The following is a 21,077-nucleotide window of genomic DNA, read 5'->3' on the forward strand; positions in this document are numbered from 1 at the left end:
GAGAAGTAGATGTGTAAGCACGGATCCTTCTACTCTGTTTTTATTGGTTGAATTTTATCTAAAGAGAAAGGGAACAGTATGTAAGTTGGAAACATCTTTAATGTAGGTATACAATTTTTAAGTGCGGCGGGTGCCTCCCCAGGTAGCAAGATGACGTCTAAAGACTTCTTAACTGATATATTATTGACATTAGAAACGTCATTAAGACGTTATTAATACATTATTTGATGTATTAATAACGTCTTAATGAGACGTCGAATAACGTCATTAAGACGTTATTAATACGTTATTTGACATCACTCTGCTTCTGCTACCTAAGTTATGGCTCAGTCAGCAACTCCATGAGCCTAGCGGCAATAGTAGCTATCCACACATCGTCTTGTCTCGTTCTACGTCTCTCAAGACGGTATCGGTTCCATGCTCCGTCCAGTACTTACTATATGTCGATGGTAATACTGTAGCAAATATGTAAAGCATCCATTTTATAATGACTCGCGTAAATATTTTTATTTCTCATACATCCATAACTCATTGCTGTGCGAAAAAAGGTGACGCTGAAGGAAGTAATCTCGGTGGTGAAGTTAAGTTTGTTCCCAATTTGGTGTTGGCCTCAGCCACAAAATGCGACACAGTTTAAGATGCTCTGTGTGAAACTGTATCACTGTTTGTGCATAATTATAACGATATGCCTAGCGGCAGCGATGATATGTGCTATCACAAATCATTTTGACGAACCTGAAATCTTTGTAAATCTAATTCCTATAACAATCGGCCTTATTCACAGCAGTTTTAACTTTTTTTTCTATATGATTAATTACCATCACATACAGGTAATTAATAATTATCTATAACATTGAAAAATCAATTTTTCCGTCGAAAGACTCATGTTTTATTACTATATATATTATATTCTCTATATCAATAATTATTTCAAATAATTATTTATTACAGAATGTTACTCTCGAAATGGTAAATTTTAGCGACTTAATGAAACCACACGAAGAAGTTTTGATTCAACGATACATTGACAAATGTGTGGTATTCTATGGTGCATCTATATTTACTTTCTACGTCGCTACGTTCTTTACGATTGCACTTCCATTAATAACGGAACAGACATTTCCAACATTAGCCGAATATCCATTTGATGTGTCTTATCAACCGCTGAAAACAGTAATCTATATACAACAATCTTCGGGCGGAATACTGCTAACAGGACAACTATGTACAAATGTTTTTATGGCTCTATTGCTCTGGTTTGCAACGGCAAGGATTGAAATACTGAGTGTGGAGCTGGGGAAAGCCACAAATATTAATCAACTGTACAAGTGTATTAAAAAACATCAAGAATTACTCGAGTAAATATTGCAATTCTTATTCTACATGGGAATGATCTAGTTCTAGTTAAAAGAATTCTAATTACATAAATTTCGACGCGTAATGGATTTAGGTATTCAAAGGAAGTTGCTCTTGTTGTACGTCCTTTTGCATTTACATCCGTATGTTGTAGCACGATTAGTGTAATAATAATTTTTCTCTTGTTCGTTTCGGTAAGTAAATACGTAACACATATTATACAGTTCTAGTATTCGTATATTTTTTTCTACTAAATTTATGCATAAATATATAAATATCACAATCATCAAATACACATAAAAAATCAAGGATAATCATATGGATATTACGTATACGTAATATATATCATTGTATCGTTATATCCTTCATGTACTATATGCAGAAAAAAAATAATTTTGATTACATCGAAAAATTTTAGTATAAGAATGTCAATTTGGAAATTATATATATATATATATTTTTTTAAATAGAAACAGCCTGTAGCAATAACATTCCTGTGTTTTGGATTATTTTTAACATGTATATTGGAAGTATTTATGTATAATTGGCCAGCAGAACATTTGATGTTTATGGTAAATTATTTATCATTTAAATATATTCTGCCATAATTAATGTTATTTTTTTAAATAATAGTTATTTTTTCCACAGTGCCACAACGTCGCACAAGCAGCGTTCAGTATACTCGAAAACAGTCATTTAATTAATCTAGTTGAGATACGGAAATGTCTGCAAATTATTATAATGAGAAGTCAAAAACCAGTAAAGATTTCAATACCTTGTTTACTGCCCACATTATCTCTTAATTACTTTAGATCGGTAAGATCAAGTTATAAATTAGTTAAAAAAAGTTGATTGATTGTCAACAATCATTTATATTAATTATTTGGCATCATCACGTAATTCTATTTGTACATATATCTTTACTATCAATGTATACGTTTTTTATGTACTTTTTATACATATATGTAATTTTGCAAAAATTAATTGTCAGTATTATAATCACGGAGAAAATTTTATATTAACTTTTACTATGCTGCTACACCAACTAGCACTATTATAGCATTGAATGCTATGATCGTAGCATTAAATGCTATGGACATAGTAATTTTATTATAAGACTATAGCATTTAAACTTGGGCGTCTTGATGGTCCGCAGTTGGTGCGACAGCATAGTAAAATTTAATATAAAATTTTCTCCGTGATGTTTTATTGGTATAATTATTTTTATTATTATTAATGGTTTAAATTCTAAAGTTATAAGAAATATATTACTATACATGTATTACATCCCATATATCTTATATATAGATATATTTTATATATTTATATTATTTACTACATTTTTTATTTTATAAAATTTCTGTTTACCTTATATTATATTTGCGTGATTATTTAATTATACATGGAATAAAAAAGTATAATAAAGTGATAATACAAATAGAAATAATGAGATGTGTGTGTGTGTGTGCGCAAAAAAAGGAATGGCAACAAAAAAAATAAAGAATAAGGAAGATTGACAGCAATTTTATCTAAATTTTTTAAAAATAAAAAAGTGGTATGTGTAATTATATATAATATAATACAATATTAATTTTTAAAAAATTTAGATAAAATTGCTGTCAATCTTCCTTATTCTTTAGTCTTTATTTTTTTTATTGCTATTCCTCTTTTTACACACACACACACACACACACACATCTCATTATTTCCATTTGTATTATCACTTTATTATACTTTTTTATTCCATGTATAATTAAATAATTACGCAAATATAATATAAAGTAAACAAAAATTTTATAAAATAAAATGTGGTAAATAATATAAAAGCAATGAATAAAAAATATTTGAAGTTGTAACTCCTAACAAAACTATATTTCGAAATATTTTTTCGTTCTTTCCATATATATAAGACCGGTATGTTAATAATAATAATAATAATAGAACAAAATATATACAAAATGGAATTTAGAGAGAAAATTTTAATTATCACAAATTGACTTTTTTATTATATATATATATATATATACTTTTGTATTAATATATATAAAGTAATATAAAGAAGAACGTAACTATATATTTATTTTTGTATGTTACAGTACCTTACGACTTCATACTCCTATTTCACAACACTGCGAGTAATATATAATAGATGATAATAATAATTAAATATAAGCAACGATGTTACATACAGTCGGAATACACAATTTTGAATATATGTAATAATATAATAAAGTAAACTACAAAAAGCAATAAAATAACTCAAATTCTAATGGTAATTAGTATTAAAAAAAATTATCATGCATTTATATGTACATTTTATTACCTTCTTAATTATCTTTTTTAAGTAGTCATGCGATGTAGTCTATGAAGAATATTTGCCTTTTTTTATATATTGTATGCTGAATTTCCTGAAGAAAATGACACAATTGAACAAACAATGCAAAACAGTTTTTAAAATTCTTGTAAGAAAATTATTTGTAAAAATTTATTTATCAACACTAATAATGTCTACGAATACTATAAACATCTTCATAAAACGATGATATGTACAATACTGAAGGTATTCTTCGTGCTATTGATAATTTTTATTATTTGGCTTTCTAGGTAAAATTGCATATTGAAAATTTAGTAGTTTATTATCATCATATGTAACAATTTACCATAAATATGAGAATCTTGCTATAGGCTTCCCTGAAGTATTAATACATTAGGTTTACGAAATTTCTTCCATAGAACTATTATAAACTGCTATATTCACAGCACCCGTGATAACATTCAAGTAACGTTCTACATGTAAATTAGTCTATATATTATAGTCTATATATCAATCTTCTACAGTATTGCTCATGCATACAGTATAAGATGTATATTTGATTACGCTATCATGCATCAAATATTTACGCGTGATGGACCGGAGAAAAAAGTGTATAATAACACTTTATTTGAAACAATGTAGCGCGAGAGAATCGTCATAAACGAATATAGACCTTGCAATTATTGTTGTACATTATATTATATTATATCGATGCATTCTCGCGTCGATCTAATTATGGCGAGCAAGGTAACCCCGAAAACTGCTATCGCGTTTACAAAAGTGATAATCGCCTTGTCCTTTACGTGGCCACTTTCAAAGAGCGCCAGTAAATTTCAAATAATACGCTTTAAAATTTTACGCTCTTTACTCTGCGTGAATGCGGTGATATTGATTGTGCCTGTATCGTACACCCTTTATCACAATGACTACGATCTACCAAAGATAACGAAGATATGGTGCTTACTGGGTGCCTTTATACAAATCCCTCTAGAGATAACACAATGCGCACTGCAATATGATCGACTGCAAGTAAGAAATTCATGTCTATGTCTATAACGATATAAAACCGACCTTTGATAAAACATTTTCAATCTCTTTCGTTTCATTTCTATCCAGATATTAACATTAATAACTCAAATATTTATTTATAATATTTTATACGCTGTATAAATATTCTACAAACAACTTTTATATCAGCTTCGTTTATCAGTAATTCCGGAACAAGATTATATATCTTCGCGAAAATTATTATCTACTTGGAATACGACATATCTAATTTAACTATAGATTTTATTTTATTTTTATTTGTGGCTCAAGAATATAAACTACCTAGAATATTACCAGCTAAAAGATTGAATTAAATTTCAGTATTTGATTTCGGAAATGGAGCATAATTTTGAATGCGCGAAACCGTACGAGGAAATGCTCTACCAACGGTATGTCGATAGATGCACGATGTTTTACGCGAGCCCCACAGTCTTTCTCGGCGCGTGTATAGCAGTAATCACACCGCTGATAGCGGCCAATCAGATCTTTCCGACAGATGCAAAGTATCCTTTCGACGTGGAACGTGAACCGGTGAAGACTATTATCTTTCTGCATCAGTTCGTCGCTGTTTGGCAGTGTTTCTCCATCGTTTGCCATTGCAGCTTTGTCGGTCTTCTCATATGGTTTGCCGCGGCGCGTTTCGAAATCTTGTCGCAACAGTTTTGTACAGTCACCGACATCTACGGCATCACCGTGTGTGTACGGCAGCACGTGAAATTGTTGAGGTAATAAAACAATGCATTTTTATCATTTATAAAAATTAATAATCATTATTCTCTAATAAAAATATAATCATTGTTATTTAGTGCGTATTTTCTTGATAGAGATACAGCACTTATTATAATTAGCACATCATGTTTCTCGCACGAAGCTATCTACACCACTTACCGCCCTGTGCAAAATTCTGCATGTTTTTCGCAATTAAGCAAATTGACGAATTTCATGTTTCTCATGCGATATCGAATCTAGCGGACTAATTTCTACCAACATCATTACTTTGCAAAATGTCGCAAAACTATGCACTTTTAAAAAATACATTCACCAAATTTTATCTCAACCAGATCGAAAACTGGAATTATATCTAAACATACATGGCGTGTCCGGAAAGTAATGAGAATGATTTTTTTTACGCTCCCTAGGAGGGCTGCGTGAGAAAAGTGGAGGTCGAAGGTAGTTGAGGAGGAATCTCAAATGTATACGGTCGGACCCTCCTCAGTTGAGCTCGAGCCCTTTATTTACATCATAGGTCCGACCATATACCTGAGGTTCCCCCTCAACTACCTCGATTCCCACTTTCCTCATGTAGACACAAACGACGCATACTGCGATGTTTTCAACTTATTTAGATAACAAGTCGTTTCAGATATGCTCAAGAAGTAATAATTGCTTTTCGTTCAGTGATATTATCAATAATAATTATTTGTACGTGGGTGATTGTGGCTAGTGGCCTAACAATTGTAAGCGTAAGTATTTATTTTACATGATTTATTATATCGTTTTGTGATAAAACGACAATTCTACTGAAAAAAAAATTGCATATATGAATGTGTTTGCATGTGCATTTTATTTATGTTAGTATTATTATATATTTAGCAAAGTACGTTAACGGACAAGGTACAATTCATGTTTCTATGCATAGCTGGACTTATGGAAGTTTATGCATGTGCTTGGCCAGCCGATCATTTAATAGTTGCGGTAAGTTGTATTCCAATAACATTTGCGAATCGGCATAATTTAAATGTGTATTATATACTAGTATTATTAAGTTCCGGATATCATTTATCATATACAACTGTTAATTTTTTCCTCTCACAATCAATTGCGCATAAGTAAATTCCTTATTTTTATTTTAATTATTAATAATTATTAATCGTTTCTCTTCACCAAATATAAACATAATTTAAGAAACGTTTTATTTTATATAGAGTTAAAATTGAATGCAAAAAAGGAATTTTAAATGCTTACAATAGTAAAACTATGAGTATGCATTCATTAATTAAGTAGTTAGATTAGTATATTGTATAAGGTATAGTAGAAATATTTATATATTATAAAGTATATTATAAGATATATTCACTGTATTATACATATAAAATGTAAAAATATATTTAAATATTTTTTTTTTCAAACTTTTAATAAAAATATTTTGACATTAATGTCATTTTTTGTTAATTTCGTAATTCTTTATTTTTAATTATAAGGCACCTATTCAGTATAAATGTTAACAACATAATTTCGTGCTTTGCACAGATATACATATAACACTGTAGCAAAGCACGTAACGATATTGTTAAGCGGGGAGCACACATTTCTGCATAACGCATAATGCGTAAGTATAAGAAAATTGATTGGTCCATTCACATGTGCATAAAAAAATAGACCAATCAATTTTCTTATGCTTACGCATTATGCGTTATGCAGAAGTGTGTGCTCCCCGCTTTAGTGTGTACTGCCATGTATTATGGAACTCTTCGGAATGGATTCTGATCGAAATTATGCTGTTTTCCCTGAAAACATGATAGAAATGTAGGAAATAACAATTCCGATCAGAATCCATTTCGGAAAGTTCCATAATACGCGCCTTGAGAGGGCCTCCATTTATCGCTCGTGATTGGTTCCGCCATGGTGTTGCACGTCCAATGAAAATAAGGACCAGTCTGTCCAGACTCTTATAAAGGGACTCTAATGTTGGTCATGTGGTGGCCAGGCTGCCGTTCGATAGAGGCGCACGCAGCCGCCACACACGTATGTATAACTGGCTAATTCGTAGTTATTTTTCTCGAAAATAAAACTTTTAATAAAAACAATTTAATCTAGATTTTTAAAATTTTTTATGTACCTATGGTCACTTTCTTTTGGCATGTATGCACTATGCATTTCTTATTTTATTAGAACTTTATTAGAACACTATGTAAGTAAAGATAGTTAAGAAACAGTGATATATGTTATATATTAGCAATTTTATTTTATTATATAAAGCTTAGAGTATATAATAATAATAATTATTCAATATATGTGTATAACATTAATATTTTAATTTAATATAATACATCCTAACAAAAAACATAAAATTTTCCTATTTCTTTGTCATTGATTTTCCTGTTAAAAAATTATTAAACAATAAATACACAGAGATTTAACATACTTTCAATTAAGGACTATTGTGATACAAATAGAATTTACGCAATATCGCAAAGTAAACTTGATGGCTTTATCCATTAATAAAGTAATAAAGCGAAACAGATGTCGTAAATACACGCCTTCGTTCTCATCAAAATGATTATTTTATTAGATGACATGACTAATGATTTTACGTGTCTAATATAACCTACATGATATGGGATGTGAGGCTAGTTTTTTCTCAATGCTCCGTGAAAGTCATACTGTGTTTATTTAGTTGTGCAATTATTTTTGTCTTAGCAGTAATTTGCGAATATGTTATCGGTATAAATTAATATCGTCATATTTTTATATTGAAATATAATATGTAATGATAATTGTGTGAACATATCGATAGACTTATTAATTTACAGTTCATTTACAAGTTAAAGGAAGAAACAGTGCAAACTTAATACTTCACAAATGAATATTTTCATGAATTACGACAGGGTGTTACACGCGATACGTGTATGGGGGACATTTACTGCCATTTGGCCATTAGATTTTAAAGCTGGGAAACTTAAAACTTTCATTTATACAATTTTTTGGTGTATTTGCATAGTGAATATGACAAATCAATGTTTCTTATATATTAAGAGCATGTTTCCCTTCGATCGAAAAGATTTCTTTAATACGATGAAAACAGTGGTGGAGTTGGTATTCAGTGCAGAAACAGTTTTTAATCTTTTCTACTGTAGAATACGAAAACAACAATTACAGGTTAATACTGCAGTATTATTGCGTGCAGTATAATTATTAATTTATTTATTAAAACTAATTTATAGTAAATTGAAACTCAGACAAAATTAGTGATAATATGTTTTATTAAATTGTTGAGAGAAAACACAAAACAAAATTATTATTTTTAATTTTAATAATATATTTTGTATATTGTATCAAGGGGAGAGAGCTGCGTTTTTTTCAGACGAGTGTGAAGTTTACCGCCCGAGCCAAAGCTCGAAGGCGAGGGCGACAATTACACGAGTCTGAAAAAAGCTTTCGACACGATATTTTTCACAACACCTTCACGGAAATGTTCGTTTTTTAAATACTTGTATAGAGCCAGGTGAAAGTGATCAATTTTCAGGCCGGGCCTACTTTCCTCCCTAGGGAAGAAAATTGATACTTTCTGCCTGCTATAGGGGGCTAACGGGGCAGAAAGTATCAATTTTCTTCCCTATTAGAGAGGAAAGTAAGCGCTGGCGTGAAATTGGCCACTTTCGCCCTTCTCTACGGGCATGGAAAGTCGAACTTTCCGTCGAGGTGTTGTAAAAATTGTATTTTTAAGTATAGCTTTCTCTCTCACCTTTAAATTAAGAAATTGCATTTTTTTAATACAATTATTCATGTTATTGTATTCAAACAATAACATATAAATTGCATGTTTTACACATATATAGCAATATAATCCTTCGTTCCAATACTCATTTCTTACTTATTGATTTATACAAATTACCTTACATAAATTTGTTTGCCGAATTTATTGTATCTTATTGTTATAACATAATGTAAAAGCAATTCAAATGGTCTTGCAGAAATTATTATTTGACATCGAGCAATGTGTTCGAATATGGACGCCTTATGAAAAAGCTATGAGGGAGAAATTCATGCGTAATACGTGTGCGGTATACACTTCTTTAGCGATGATATATATTAGTGGCGCATTGATATTTGTTCTTACGCCAGTAATAACAGGTAGATCTTTGCCACTAAACGTCGTGTATCCTTTCCCAATATCCGAGTTTTGGATTTACTGTGTGGCTTACGGAATGAACTTGTTTTCCGTTTCACAATGTTCGATTACTATAGTTGTCGACATGGTGGTAATCGCTGTATTGTGGCAAGCTGTCTTCAAATTTAAATTGTTAGGCATACATATGCGTTCTGTGGTTACTGCCGACAAACTCCGAGCCTGCATCATAACATATCAAAATATTTTCAAGTACGTTTTGATAACATTTTACAATATCTTTCTGAATGTTTTGTTGGAGTAATTACAATTATAAAATCTCACCTTATTTAACCACTTGAAATAACTATTCTCTTAACAATTGCTCTTGACAACAAGAAAATGGAAACTGATTTATATCGACTTTCTTGAGATTTCAAACTTTTTCAATGTTTCTTTTAAATTGATTAATAGCATTTTTTAGCTTTTATACACGTATGTATCTATTAGATATCTGTTATTACAAATATTTCAAGTGATTAAATTAGATAGAATTACGCAGTTAAATTAAAGTATGAATATAATTATTTCATAATCAAAGCATATTTTTCACAATTCTTTAATTTAGCTACGTACGGGAAATTGATTATACTATTAGTTATATACTCCTTAAATTGACGATTGCTACTTCGGCTTACGTAATCAGTAGTGGTCTGCTAATTTTAAACGTGAGTATTCGGTATGTCGGATTAATACTTTCAGAGCTTATCATAAATAATACGAAAAACTACATAAAATGGTTTCTATTATTCTTTAACACTATAATTATTTTGATTTATTTGTTCTGTATCAAAGCAATTGTTGCATCAAAATTTTTATTAATCCCAGATTTTCAATTTTTTTAAAGTTAAATTGCGTTGATTAGTTAATATAGAGTAACCGCTAGCTGCAACTTAAGAAATGTTTGCAATTAAAATTTGCATTAAATGTATATTTTAATTATAAAACATATATAATATATCGTAAGTTCATATTGTTATAATGTCGCATAAATTACAGAACGCACCTTTGGTGGAAATTAGTGTATTTCTTATGATCACTTCTATTTCGATTTGGAGGCTCTTTGTCTGTTGCTGGTCGGTACAGGCAGTGACTGACATGGTTAGTCTTTTGATTATATGTGACAGCAATTATACTAATTAAAGAAACATTTTTATATTTTTTTATACAAAAAGTGTATTTGTACGAAAAAATTGTAATGATAAATTGTTATACATCACGTTTAATTAAATGTAATATTTTCACATCAAGCAAATAATACTTAAAAAAATGCTTTAATGAAGTTTACATTCGATGCTAGAATATATATTTTATGATATTTTATCTGTTTACAGTCTTACAACATATCTTGGCAAATTTATGATTCTCCATGGACAAATGCATCGCCGAACGTACGCCAAACAATTTTAATGATTGTTCAAAGATGTCAGAAACCAATTGCAGTTAGCGGGTCCAAATTCATACCTGAAATTTCCATAAAATTTTGCGGGAAAGTAAGCATGAATATTGTTTATGATATCTATTAATGCATGTTTGTCGCTTCTTTTGTTATCGAAATATAAAATGTTAATTATATTTATAGGTTCTTTCCACTACGTTTTCATATTTTATGGCATTGCGAACGATATTACGATAAATTTGGTTATTTCATGTACATGATTTATTAATAGTGTATAATGGTCTTCAACATTTATAATACATAAAATTAAAAGAAAAAAACCTTCTCGTAATGTTATAATAATTAAAAAACTTTTAATTAATAATAAAACTGGATACACATCATGTCCAATTCAAAATTAAACATTTAAAACGTATTTAAAAAGTCGATGTATAAGTATTGTTAAATGTACTTAATAAACATACATAACAAAAAATTAATTCTCCTATTAATTTATAACTTTTTACCACTATAGTCTGGCACAGGTTAAAAAAATTTTAATTTAAAGAAAGAAATTTTGAAGATACCAACGTTACATTTTTGTACTACAAAATTTGCGATTATTTTTTTTATTTTACATTTAAAAACTATTAGATAAATTTAATAAAAGCGAAACTCTTTGCGAAACTTTAATAAAATTTGTTATCTCGTTCGTATCTACGGATTTCTTTAAAGCAAAAAAGCTACTATAGAAAAACAAATCGTTGTTTATAATTAGTGAATTGCATATATGTATGTATAATAAATTAACGCTAAATAACTTTTCTCAAAATACATTTCCAATCTCGAAATTTCAATTCTTGCAGCAAACTTTCGATCTTCAAATTTTATTTCAAATGTATCATATTCAAAACACGACGCTAAAACCACTGGATTGACTGCAGAATCGTCCCAATTGTTTGCTCACACTCAAATCAAATTGCGTTAATTTGTGCAATAAGACAAGATTCAGATTCCACTTAAAAAAAAACACCAATTATAATGCACCGTATATTTGCGGAGCCAATCGCCAGACATGCGTACAAAGCAACGGCTCAGACGAAACTATTCTTACAATCTTATGGCACAATGTCCGACCTTTCTTCGTCGATATTGATCTTCTCAGAAATTTTTTCCGAATAGCTGACTCATAGCATAGCTTTAAATTCGAAACTCCAACGTGGCTTAAGAAAACACAGCATTATCCCCAGTTTTGCTACATCTATAGCCTGTTACACCGTCCCATCTATTTCTATAATGCAGAACTTGAAATCTTCCGCTTTTTCAAAATTACGGCATACAAAGGTTGCGTGAGCGGAGCGTGGTGGTGAAATCCAATATTCCTAGACTGTTGTATATCATTTCAGTCAACCATATGTTAGGTACTTCCTGCATACTTACCTCCTATCACGGATGTGCATGGATAAAATTATCATGTAGCGTACACAAGAATGCTACTGCGCGTTGAAACTCTATAAGCTAAAACACCTTACTGCAGTTTGCAAAAAAAAAAACTACGTTACATAGGATAATAGGCAAATTAAAATAATGCATAGTTCCTTTGCAATACCCAGAAAGTAGAAAGATAGTACGTATAACGTATCCGGGAAATCGTAGAGAAATATTTTTCAATTCATTTCAAACTTTCTTACGATATCCAGTAGTACCCTCTAGATACATAATACATTCTGAAAATTATACAGAAATCTCTTACTCCACATAGATATACTCTTCTAATACTTTTGCAGACAGAAAGCGTTACTGCTTATTGAATTCAAACACGCAAAGTTTTCCGTCTCTCGCATACATCATGAGTATATGCTTCATGATAATTTTAGTTACGTATACCCCATGCGAAACGAAAAAATTCAGAAATATACGTTCTCTTACGGTAACACCCCTTTGCTACACCCTTTCATCGTGAAATTGAAGCAAATACGTGGATCATTTATTATGTAGCGACTCGCGAAAGAGCTGCTACATTTTATTTTCCATGTTATCGACCTGCAATACGTCAACATACGTAGCACAAAGCAGTCATGCGAAGAAAGGTGATGCTAGAGGAAGTGATTTTGGTCGTAAAGTTAAGTTTGTTCCCAGTATGGTCTTGGCCTCAGCCACAAGATGCGACGCAGTTTAAGTTGTTCTGTGTGAAACTGCATCATTGTTTATGCATAATTATAAAGTTGGCCTTAACATTATCGTTGATATACACTATCACAAATCATTTTGACGATCCTGAAATCTTAGTAAACCTTGCTGTTCTAACAAGCGCTCTTATTCACGGCAGTTTTAACTTCTTTTTCCACATGGTTAATCACCATCACATACAGGTAATCAATATTTATCTATAACATTGAAAAATAATGTTTTAAATAATTTAAAAAATAACATTTATATAGAATATTTATAGAAAAATAATATTTTTATACAACATTGGAAAATCAACATACAAATTAATTAAAGAGACTCATGTTTTATTACTATACATATATATATGTATATTCTCTATGTCAATAATTATTATTTTTGATAAATATTTATTATAGAATGTTACTTTCGAAATGGTACATTTTAGCGGTTTAATGAAACCACACGAAGAAGTTTTGATTCAACGATACATTGATAAATGTATGGTGTACCATGGTGGATCTATATTTACTTTTTACTTCGTTACGTTCGTACAGATCGCATTGCCTTTTCTAACGCAACAGTCATTTCCAATATTAACAGAATATCCATTTGATGTGTCTTGTCAACCGCTATTTACAATAATCTATATACATCAATCTGCGGCCGGAATACTGATAGCAGGACAACTATGTACGAATGTTTTTATGGCTCTATTGCTCTGGTTTGCATCGGCAAGATTTGAGATATTCATTGAAGACTTGGGGAAAATTACAAATATCCGTCAATTGTACAAATGTATTAAAATACATCAAGAATTACTCGAGTAAATATTGCAACTCTTACTGTACATGAGAATGATCTAGTTAAAAAAGTGATAATTTACATAAATTTTGACGCGTTATGGATTTAGGTATGCAACGGAAGTTGCTCTTGTTGCTCGTCCTTTTGCATTTACATCTATATGTTGTAGCATGACTAGCATAATATCAACTTTTCTCGTGCTCGTTACGGTAAGTGCATGGTGTAACACGTATTATACAACTTTAGTATTCGTCTATTTTCTACTAGTTTTATGCACAAATATATAAATATCACAATCATCAAATACACATAAAAAATCAAGGATAGTCTGGATATTACGTATACAATATACATTATCATCGTATCGTCATATCCTTCATGTACTTATAAGAATGAAAATAATATTGATTGCATCAGAAAATTGTAATGTAAGAATGTCAATATGGAAATAATATTGTATGTATATTAATTTATTTAAATAGAAACAACCTATATTAATGATACTTCAGTTTATGGCAATGTCTCTAGCATGTATAACAGAAGTATTTATGTATACTTGGGCAGCAGACTATTTGATTTTTATGGTATGATGTTTATCATTTAAATTTGTTTTATTATAATTAATTTCATTTTTTTTACGTTTGTTACTTTTTCCAGTGCCAAAACGTTGCACAAGCAGCATTCAATATTCTCGAAAACAATCATTTAATAAATTTAACTGAGATACGGAAATGTCTGCAAATTATTATAATGAGAAGTCAAAAGCCAATAAAGATTTCAATACCTTGCTTTCTGCCCACGTTATCTCTCGATTACTTTACATCGGTAAGATCAAGTTTCAAATTGGTTAAAAAAAATTGATTAATGACTATCAACATATTATATTAATTACTTGGCGTCATATTACACATTATTCTATTTATAACAAAATTTATCAATATACAGGATGTCCAGTAATTACCGTGTCACCTTTCCTTAGCTTAGCAGATAAATAAGGTTAAACTGTGTGAATAGAAAAGTTTTTCATTGTTCTGTGAGTTTCGCAATAATTAATGAGAAAGTAATTAATAAAAATTCGCGAATTATTGTGCGTTTGTGGGATTCGACGAGAATAGGCAGTCCAGCGATGACGGTTGCTTGGCACGTGGCGAGGCATTGTATTGGTAGGAGCGCTCTACAAACAACAATGGTTATGTGCGTAATGCTAGACTCCTATAACCATTGTTGATTATAGAGCGCTCCTACCAATGCAACGCCTCGCCGCACACCAAGCAACTACGCTGGGCTGCCTCTTCTCGTCGAATCGCACAAACGCAAACTGATTCGCAAATTTTTATTAATTAATTTCTCATCGATTATTGAAAAACTTATAAAACAGTAAAAAACTTTTCTATTTAGTTCAACCTGTTCTACATGTATGTATAATTACATATCTCATTCTTTATATTTATTATTTTTAAAAACATACGGATAAAATTCAAATTCAGTTAAACCCACTTATTCTATATAAATTCTGGGGAATTTCAATTATATCGAGATGTAGTCCATCCGTATTTGATAATTTACCATCTCCGAGTTGCATTAGCCAATTTGCAAATTCTTTTTCTTCCCCAGTTCTCATATTTTGCTTTAGTTTAACCTGAGTTACATTCCTCCATATAGAACTGTATTTTACAGTCGACTCAATTATAGCTGCTTTCTGTGCATGTGGCACTACGGGAAGATTTTGTCTAAAATCTGCAAATAAAATTATTTTTCCTCCAAATAGTCGAGGATTCTTCATTAAATCTCTTAAAAGTTATCAACCGCTGTTAAAGCATGTCCAACAGTCATGCTCACCTCATCCCATATGATTAGTTTGGCAATGATCAGTTCTCGTGCAGCTTGAGAATTTCCTCTGATATTAGATTTAGCACTATCATCAATTGGAATTGAAAGCTTGAACAGGGAGTAATAAGTTCTTCCTCCTTTTAGAAGTGTTGCTGTAATTCCAGTCGAGGCACATGGAAGAACTATCTCGTTTCTTCCTCGAATAACACTTAGAAATGTGTTAAGTAAGTAGGTTTTACCACTTCCCGCAAACCTGTTTTATCTTCACTTATGCCCGTTTTCACCAACGTCGTTTAACTTGAACCTTAGTTCAATTCACTCTTTGTCTGTTTCTAAGGAAGACTGTTAGAAAGAAACAAAGAGTGAATTGAACTAAGGTTCAAGTTAAACGACGTTGGTGAAAAAGGGCATTAAACCCAAAATTTTCGTAGCTGGATCGGAGTTTCTCCTTCGCAGCACGAGAGTCGTGATCGCGTTAGATTTCATGCGTTTACCGGGCTGCTGCATGCACCTTGTATATAGCTTCATTCTTGTTCATGGGCCAATCCGTAACGGACCGAGAAGCAGTTTTGTGTGGATAATCTTTTCGAGACCATACGTTCGTCGTTTTATTCAAGTCGCTTTCCTTAATCGTACCAAGAAGCAGATTTCGCGTTTCCGTGTTAGCTTCGACTACGCTCTCGCCCATAGATCGACACTGAACCTTTCTCGAAGGTCTATTTTGTCTTGCGTTTCTCACCGACACGTCCGGCTCGTATTTCTCCTTCGAACGTGAGTTCGACTCGAGGCCGCCCGGTGACGTGCCGGGCCCTTCTTCCATTCGCCCTCCTCCTAATATTTACCATTACTAAATTCTTTGCTTTCTCTTCTAGCTATTTCATTACCATTTTGTATTTCATATCCATTTGTTTCATTCACATTTTCCGTTTTATTCAGTTTCATTTCATCCATGCTGATATCTATAATTATAAATAGATCTTTATATATCTATACATATATCTATCTATATATATAAGTATAAGTATATTTACTAAAATAGGGAGAAAGAAAGAAGTATATATTTACTAAAATCGGGAGAAAAAAAGAATAAAGAGATATATAAACTGAAAAAAGAAAAAAATATTATTTAGTATTTACCATTTCTAGATTCTTCGATTTCTCTTCTACTTATTTAACCACTGATAACACTTTGTATTTTATGTCCATTTGTTTCACTTATAATCACATTTTCCATATCCATGATGACATCTATTTCATTCGGTTTTATTTCATCTGATGACATTTAACATGTAAAACCAGCTACTTATGTATATAGTCAATTATTATAAAATAACTCACGTAAAATTATAAAATGACTCACGTAAAAAAATATAAACTATATCACCTTTAAGGAGTGATTTTAGCAAAATTTAGGCTTAATGAATAAATTATATGTATGCGCGCGTGTATGTGTGTGTCAGCATATACAATTCTTTGAGATTCGGTCAATTATTTCCAGAAAAATTGGAAAAATTTTGGAACCGGTTTCCAAAAAAATTGGTAACGAAACATTATACCCTTAATGCAATCCTCGGGAAATTCTACCTCTACTTCATGTACAATTCTTTGCGATTCGGTCAATTAATTCCCGAAAAATTGGAAAAATTAGAAAAACTGGTTTTCAAAAAATTGGTAACGAAAAATTATACACTTTATAACACTCCCCGGAAAATTCTACCCCTGTTTCATATACAATTCTTGGAAATTCGGTCAATTATTTCCGGAAAAATTGGAAAAATTAAAAAAACCGGTTTCCAGAAAATTGGTAGCAAAAAACTATACACATTATAGCACTCCCCAGGAAATTCTACCCCTACTTCACATACTTTTGGTAAAAATTCGGTCCACGAATGAGTAAATGCGCGTAGGTGCGTATGTTGCGTACGTAGGTGGGTGGAAAGATCGGTAACGAAAAAGTATACACTTTATGGCAATCCCCGGGAAATTCTATCCCTACTTCATATAATTCTTTAAGATTCGGTCAATTAATTTCCGAAAAATTGGAAAAATTTTGTAACCGCGTTCCAAAAAAATTGGTAACGAAAAATTATACACTTTATAGTACTCCCCAGAAAATTCTACCCCTGTTTCATATATAAGTCTTTTAAATTCGGTCAATTATTTCCCGAAAAATTAAAAGAATTAGAAAAATCGGTTTCCAGAAAATCGGTAGCAAAAAATTGGCCGCGACATTTTCATCCCCGGGAAATTCTACCCCTATTTCATATACTTTTGGTAAAAATTTGGTCCACTAACGAATGAGTAGTTCATACAGCGTACATACAGACAGACAGACAGACAGACGACGCGACTTATATAACCCCAAACCTAAAACTCCTTCACATACTCTAAAAATCATATAATAAATTAAATAAAACTCTATATAGATAGATAAAGTGGCATCCAAAAAGAAAGAAAAGTTAATTTTAAATTATTATTTTAAAATGCATAAACAATAATCACATAATTATAATCGTTTATGTATTATTAAAAATTTACATTTTTATTGATATAAAAAAAAAACTTTATTGTTACAGTATCTTTCGACTATACTCTCCTACTTCACCACACTGCGAGTGATGATGAACAATGATAATAATTAAATATAAATTGCGTATTGCATATTATAATCTGAATATTTGCTTTATACAATTAATGTGTGCACAAAAGAAAGCTCTTGAGGTGCGTTGCATACTTGCTGTTGGGGCGGGACGCGCCGATCTCGGGCAGGTGGCGCGACGCGCGCGCAGCAGGCAGTGTGCATGTGTGCACCGGCCAATCCGGCCATCTCGGGCAGCACGTCGTACGCGAGCTCTTGCGAACTCGGACCAGACTCGGACATACATATATACTCCCCGTCTCTGTAGTGAAGAGTAGAGAAAAATAAACGTATCGTAAAGGTTACTTCGGTTCCTTGCTACACCCTCTCCCTTGGGACCTAACACTTGCTAATTATGAAAAATATTATTTTTTATTAGTATAAACTATATTTATTGTTATATGTTACAGTATCTCATTGCTATATTCTTTTATTTCACAACACTGCGAGTAATAACAGACAATGATAAAAGTTAAAAGTAAATTCAATAATTAAAAATTACTCTTTTACGTTGCCTGAAGTATGCTTCTGAGAGAGATTCTTTGAAAATAAAATAAAATAAATAATATTAAATATATAGTGAATAGAATGAATGAGTTCTTTCTACACATGCCAAAATCGAGATAGCTGTCAGGAAGTTTCAGAGTTTGCTATTTGGTTTGGATAAATCAAATGCATATAGCAACACGAATGCGAATGCTTATTTCACGATTAGTTCAAGTTTACAGTTGAACAACAACTGTAGCATCGTGTTTCGAAGCAATCTGTTACGCCCATACTCTATCATCAAGTGAATATGCGTGTCTTTTAAGTAATCTAAATATCTACTATTACGGCGTTAGCCCGTCAATTCGAAAACTTTAGCATAATACAAAAAATTATCTTGCCTCGTAATAATTACACAATTTTTTAAAGAGTCCATACTTCTTATATATGTGTATATATTGAGATAGTAAAGAAAAATAAAGTTATGTGGTCGTTACAAAATGACAAAAAATCGAGATCCTCAGTCTAATTTAATTTTTATTGAAGTACTGACGCTATTCGAAGAACTTCAGTAAGTATATGACACTTATTCTTTTCATTTTGTCTCTACTATGAATAGTAAAATTAGCCCAATGTGAAGGGATAAATAGCTGCATCATTATAATAATCACAAACGAAATTTCGAAATTAACAATGTATATATTTGTCACTCATCAGATATATAAGTGAAGTATATTCAAGAAATAACTGTTTATTCCGCCAATATGTATTAAACGTCGCAGCGTTTTGTAATCATTGCCAATCATTAGTTGATAACAATAAATGTTTCGAGTTTAATACATATTGGCGGAATAAACAGTTATTTCTTTATTACACATCATCGACTCACAATGATGTCTGACCATGAAGGATATTTCCATACTATCAACAAACAATTTGGAAGGAACACCGTTGTCCTTATGAAATCGTGGATAAACATTAGGAAGAAGATTTGCAAAGCAAGACAACAACTAATCTTATTACTTCGGTGCAGACGACAAGATGTTCTCCCACCACACATCATGCACATGCGTTCGAATATAATCTTTAGGAGCACCAACACAAACCGTAGGTTTAATTGCGTCAATCAGCGGTATAGAAAATCAATGATAAGTTCGAAACCTTTACCGCACAATATTTATGATGGCGTACACAACAAAAGACTACGTATACGATAATGGACAAATGATAACTGTTATTTTTCTCATGATACCTGTTAAAATATGTATAAATACGCTGGAAACATATCTTCAGGAAATCATACTGAGATCTTACCATGCGTGCATTTCTAATTCTTTTGCAGGGAGAGAACGTTACCGCTTATTAAATTCAAACACGCAAACCGATCCCATGCGGAAAAACGCAGGAATATACGTTCTCTTACAAACGGTAACGCCCCTTTGCTACACTCTGTCATCGTGAAATTGAAGCAAATACGTGGATCATTTAGTATGTAACGGCTCGCGAAAGAGCTGCTACATTTCATTTTCCATATTATCGACTTGCAATAAACCAACGTCGTACGTAGCACATTGCAGTAATGCAAAGAAAGGTGATGCTAAAGGAAGTGATCGCTGTCGTAAAGTTAAGTTTGTTCCCTATTTGGTGTTGGCCTCAGCCACAAGATGCGACACAGTTTAAGATGTTCTGTGTGAAACTGCATCACTGGTTGAGCATAATTATAGAGATAACCGTAGCAATACCGTTGATATACACTATAATTCATCATCTTGACGACCCTGAAATGCTTGTAAATCTAATTCCTTTAACAAGCGGCATTATTCATACCAGTCTTAACTTCATTTATTATATGGTTAATCACCATCATATACAGGTAATTAATATTTGTTTGTTTAAAATTTTTAAATCCACATGCAAATTAATTTAAAATTAATTTAAGACTTGGAATTTTATTGCTAGATATATTCTGTATAACAATGACAAATATGTCATAATTATTTGCAGAATGTTACTTATAAAATGATAAATTTTAACGGCTTGATGAAACCACATGAAGAAATTGTGATTCAACGATACGTTGACAAATGTATCGTGTTGCATGGTAGAACTATGTTTATGTTTTACTTCTTTACGTTCATAACGGTCACACTGTCTTTTCTAACGCAGT

The 21,077-nt window shown here is 31.4% G+C and overlaps 2 protein-coding genes and 2 long non-coding RNA genes across 15 annotated transcripts in view; 1 reads left to right on the forward strand and 3 right to left on the reverse strand.

Annotated features, from left to right (window-relative positions):
* The window catches only part of LOC143902209 (uncharacterized), a 451,988-nt gene that overhangs the window by 398,835 nt on the left and 32,076 nt on the right, over positions 1–21,077 (reverse strand). The gene's annotated exons all lie outside the window — the stretch shown is intronic.
* LOC143902199 (putative odorant receptor 85d) lies at positions 4,004–20,465 on the forward strand. 5 transcript variants are annotated; one of them, XM_077414901.1, is made up of 7 exons: positions 4,004–4,699; positions 5,039–5,442; positions 6,081–6,180; positions 6,311–6,412; positions 10,940–11,098; positions 18,363–18,507; positions 18,835–20,465. In XM_077414901.1, exons 1-6 carry the CDS (start codon positions 4,382–4,384, stop codon positions 18,426–18,428), a joined length of 1,149 nt encoding a protein of 382 aa, XP_077271027.1. In that variant the 5' UTR covers positions 4,004–4,381; the 3' UTR covers positions 18,429–18,507; positions 18,835–20,465. The 5 variants fall into 5 exon arrangements, with proteins under 5 accessions (XP_077271027.1, XP_077271026.1, XP_077271024.1 ...); XM_077414898.1 differs by lacking the exons at positions 4,004–4,699; positions 5,039–5,442; positions 6,081–6,180; positions 6,311–6,412; positions 10,940–11,098 and adding exons at positions 13,062–13,355; positions 13,572–13,978; positions 14,066–14,165; positions 14,439–14,540; positions 14,614–14,781 and having other exon boundaries at positions 18,835–18,959; XM_077414899.1 differs by lacking the exons at positions 4,004–4,699; positions 5,039–5,442; positions 6,081–6,180; ... (1 more) ...; positions 10,940–11,098; positions 18,835–20,465 and adding exons at positions 13,062–13,355; positions 13,572–13,668; positions 13,756–13,978; ... (1 more) ...; positions 14,439–14,540; positions 14,614–14,781 and having other exon boundaries at positions 18,363–18,521.
* On the reverse strand, positions 9,670–12,550 carry LOC143902210 (uncharacterized). 3 transcript variants are annotated; one of them, XR_013258300.1, is made up of 5 exons: positions 12,424–12,550; positions 12,121–12,370; positions 10,946–11,069; positions 10,612–10,740; positions 10,362–10,497 (listed from the first exon to the last, which is right to left on the reverse strand). It is a non-coding gene; the product is annotated as an uncharacterized LOC143902210 (long non-coding RNA). The 3 variants fall into 3 exon arrangements; XR_013258298.1 differs by lacking the exons at positions 10,362–10,497; positions 12,424–12,550 and adding an exon at positions 9,670–9,788 and having other exon boundaries at positions 12,121–12,256; XR_013258299.1 differs by lacking the exon at positions 12,424–12,550 and having other exon boundaries at positions 10,372–10,491; positions 12,121–12,256.
* Positions 14,793–18,635, reverse strand: LOC143902211 (uncharacterized). Of its 2 annotated transcripts, none has more exons than XR_013258302.1 (3): positions 16,924–18,207; positions 15,796–16,745; positions 14,793–15,693 (listed from the first exon to the last, which is right to left on the reverse strand). It is a non-coding gene; the product is annotated as an uncharacterized LOC143902211 (long non-coding RNA). The 2 variants fall into 2 exon arrangements; XR_013258301.1 differs by lacking the exon at positions 16,924–18,207 and adding an exon at positions 18,521–18,635 and having other exon boundaries at positions 14,798–15,693.

The sequence above is a fragment of the Temnothorax americanus genome, unplaced genomic scaffold, assembly GCF_048541705.1.
Source record: "Temnothorax americanus isolate GAGA-0224 unplaced genomic scaffold, ASM4854170v1 Scaffold39, whole genome shotgun sequence".
Lineage (NCBI taxonomy): Eukaryota > Metazoa > Arthropoda > Insecta > Hymenoptera > Formicidae > Temnothorax > Temnothorax americanus.

What these genes read in the sequence shown, in the direction of transcription:
- LOC143902199 (XM_077414901.1), top strand. Translation starts at nt 4,382, where the DNA reads ATGCATTCTCGCGTCGATCTAATTATGGCGAGCAAGGTAACCCCGAAA. An exon ending in CAGCACGTGAAATTGTTGAG is followed by an intron (nt 5,443 to 6,080) that starts GTAATAAAACAA and finishes AAGTCGTTTCAG; the next exon opens with ATATGCTCAAGAAGTAATAA. An exon ending in CCGATCATTTAATAGTTGCG is followed by an intron (nt 6,413 to 10,939) that starts GTAAGTTGTATT and finishes ATCTGTTTACAG; the next exon opens with TCTTACAACATATCTTGGCA.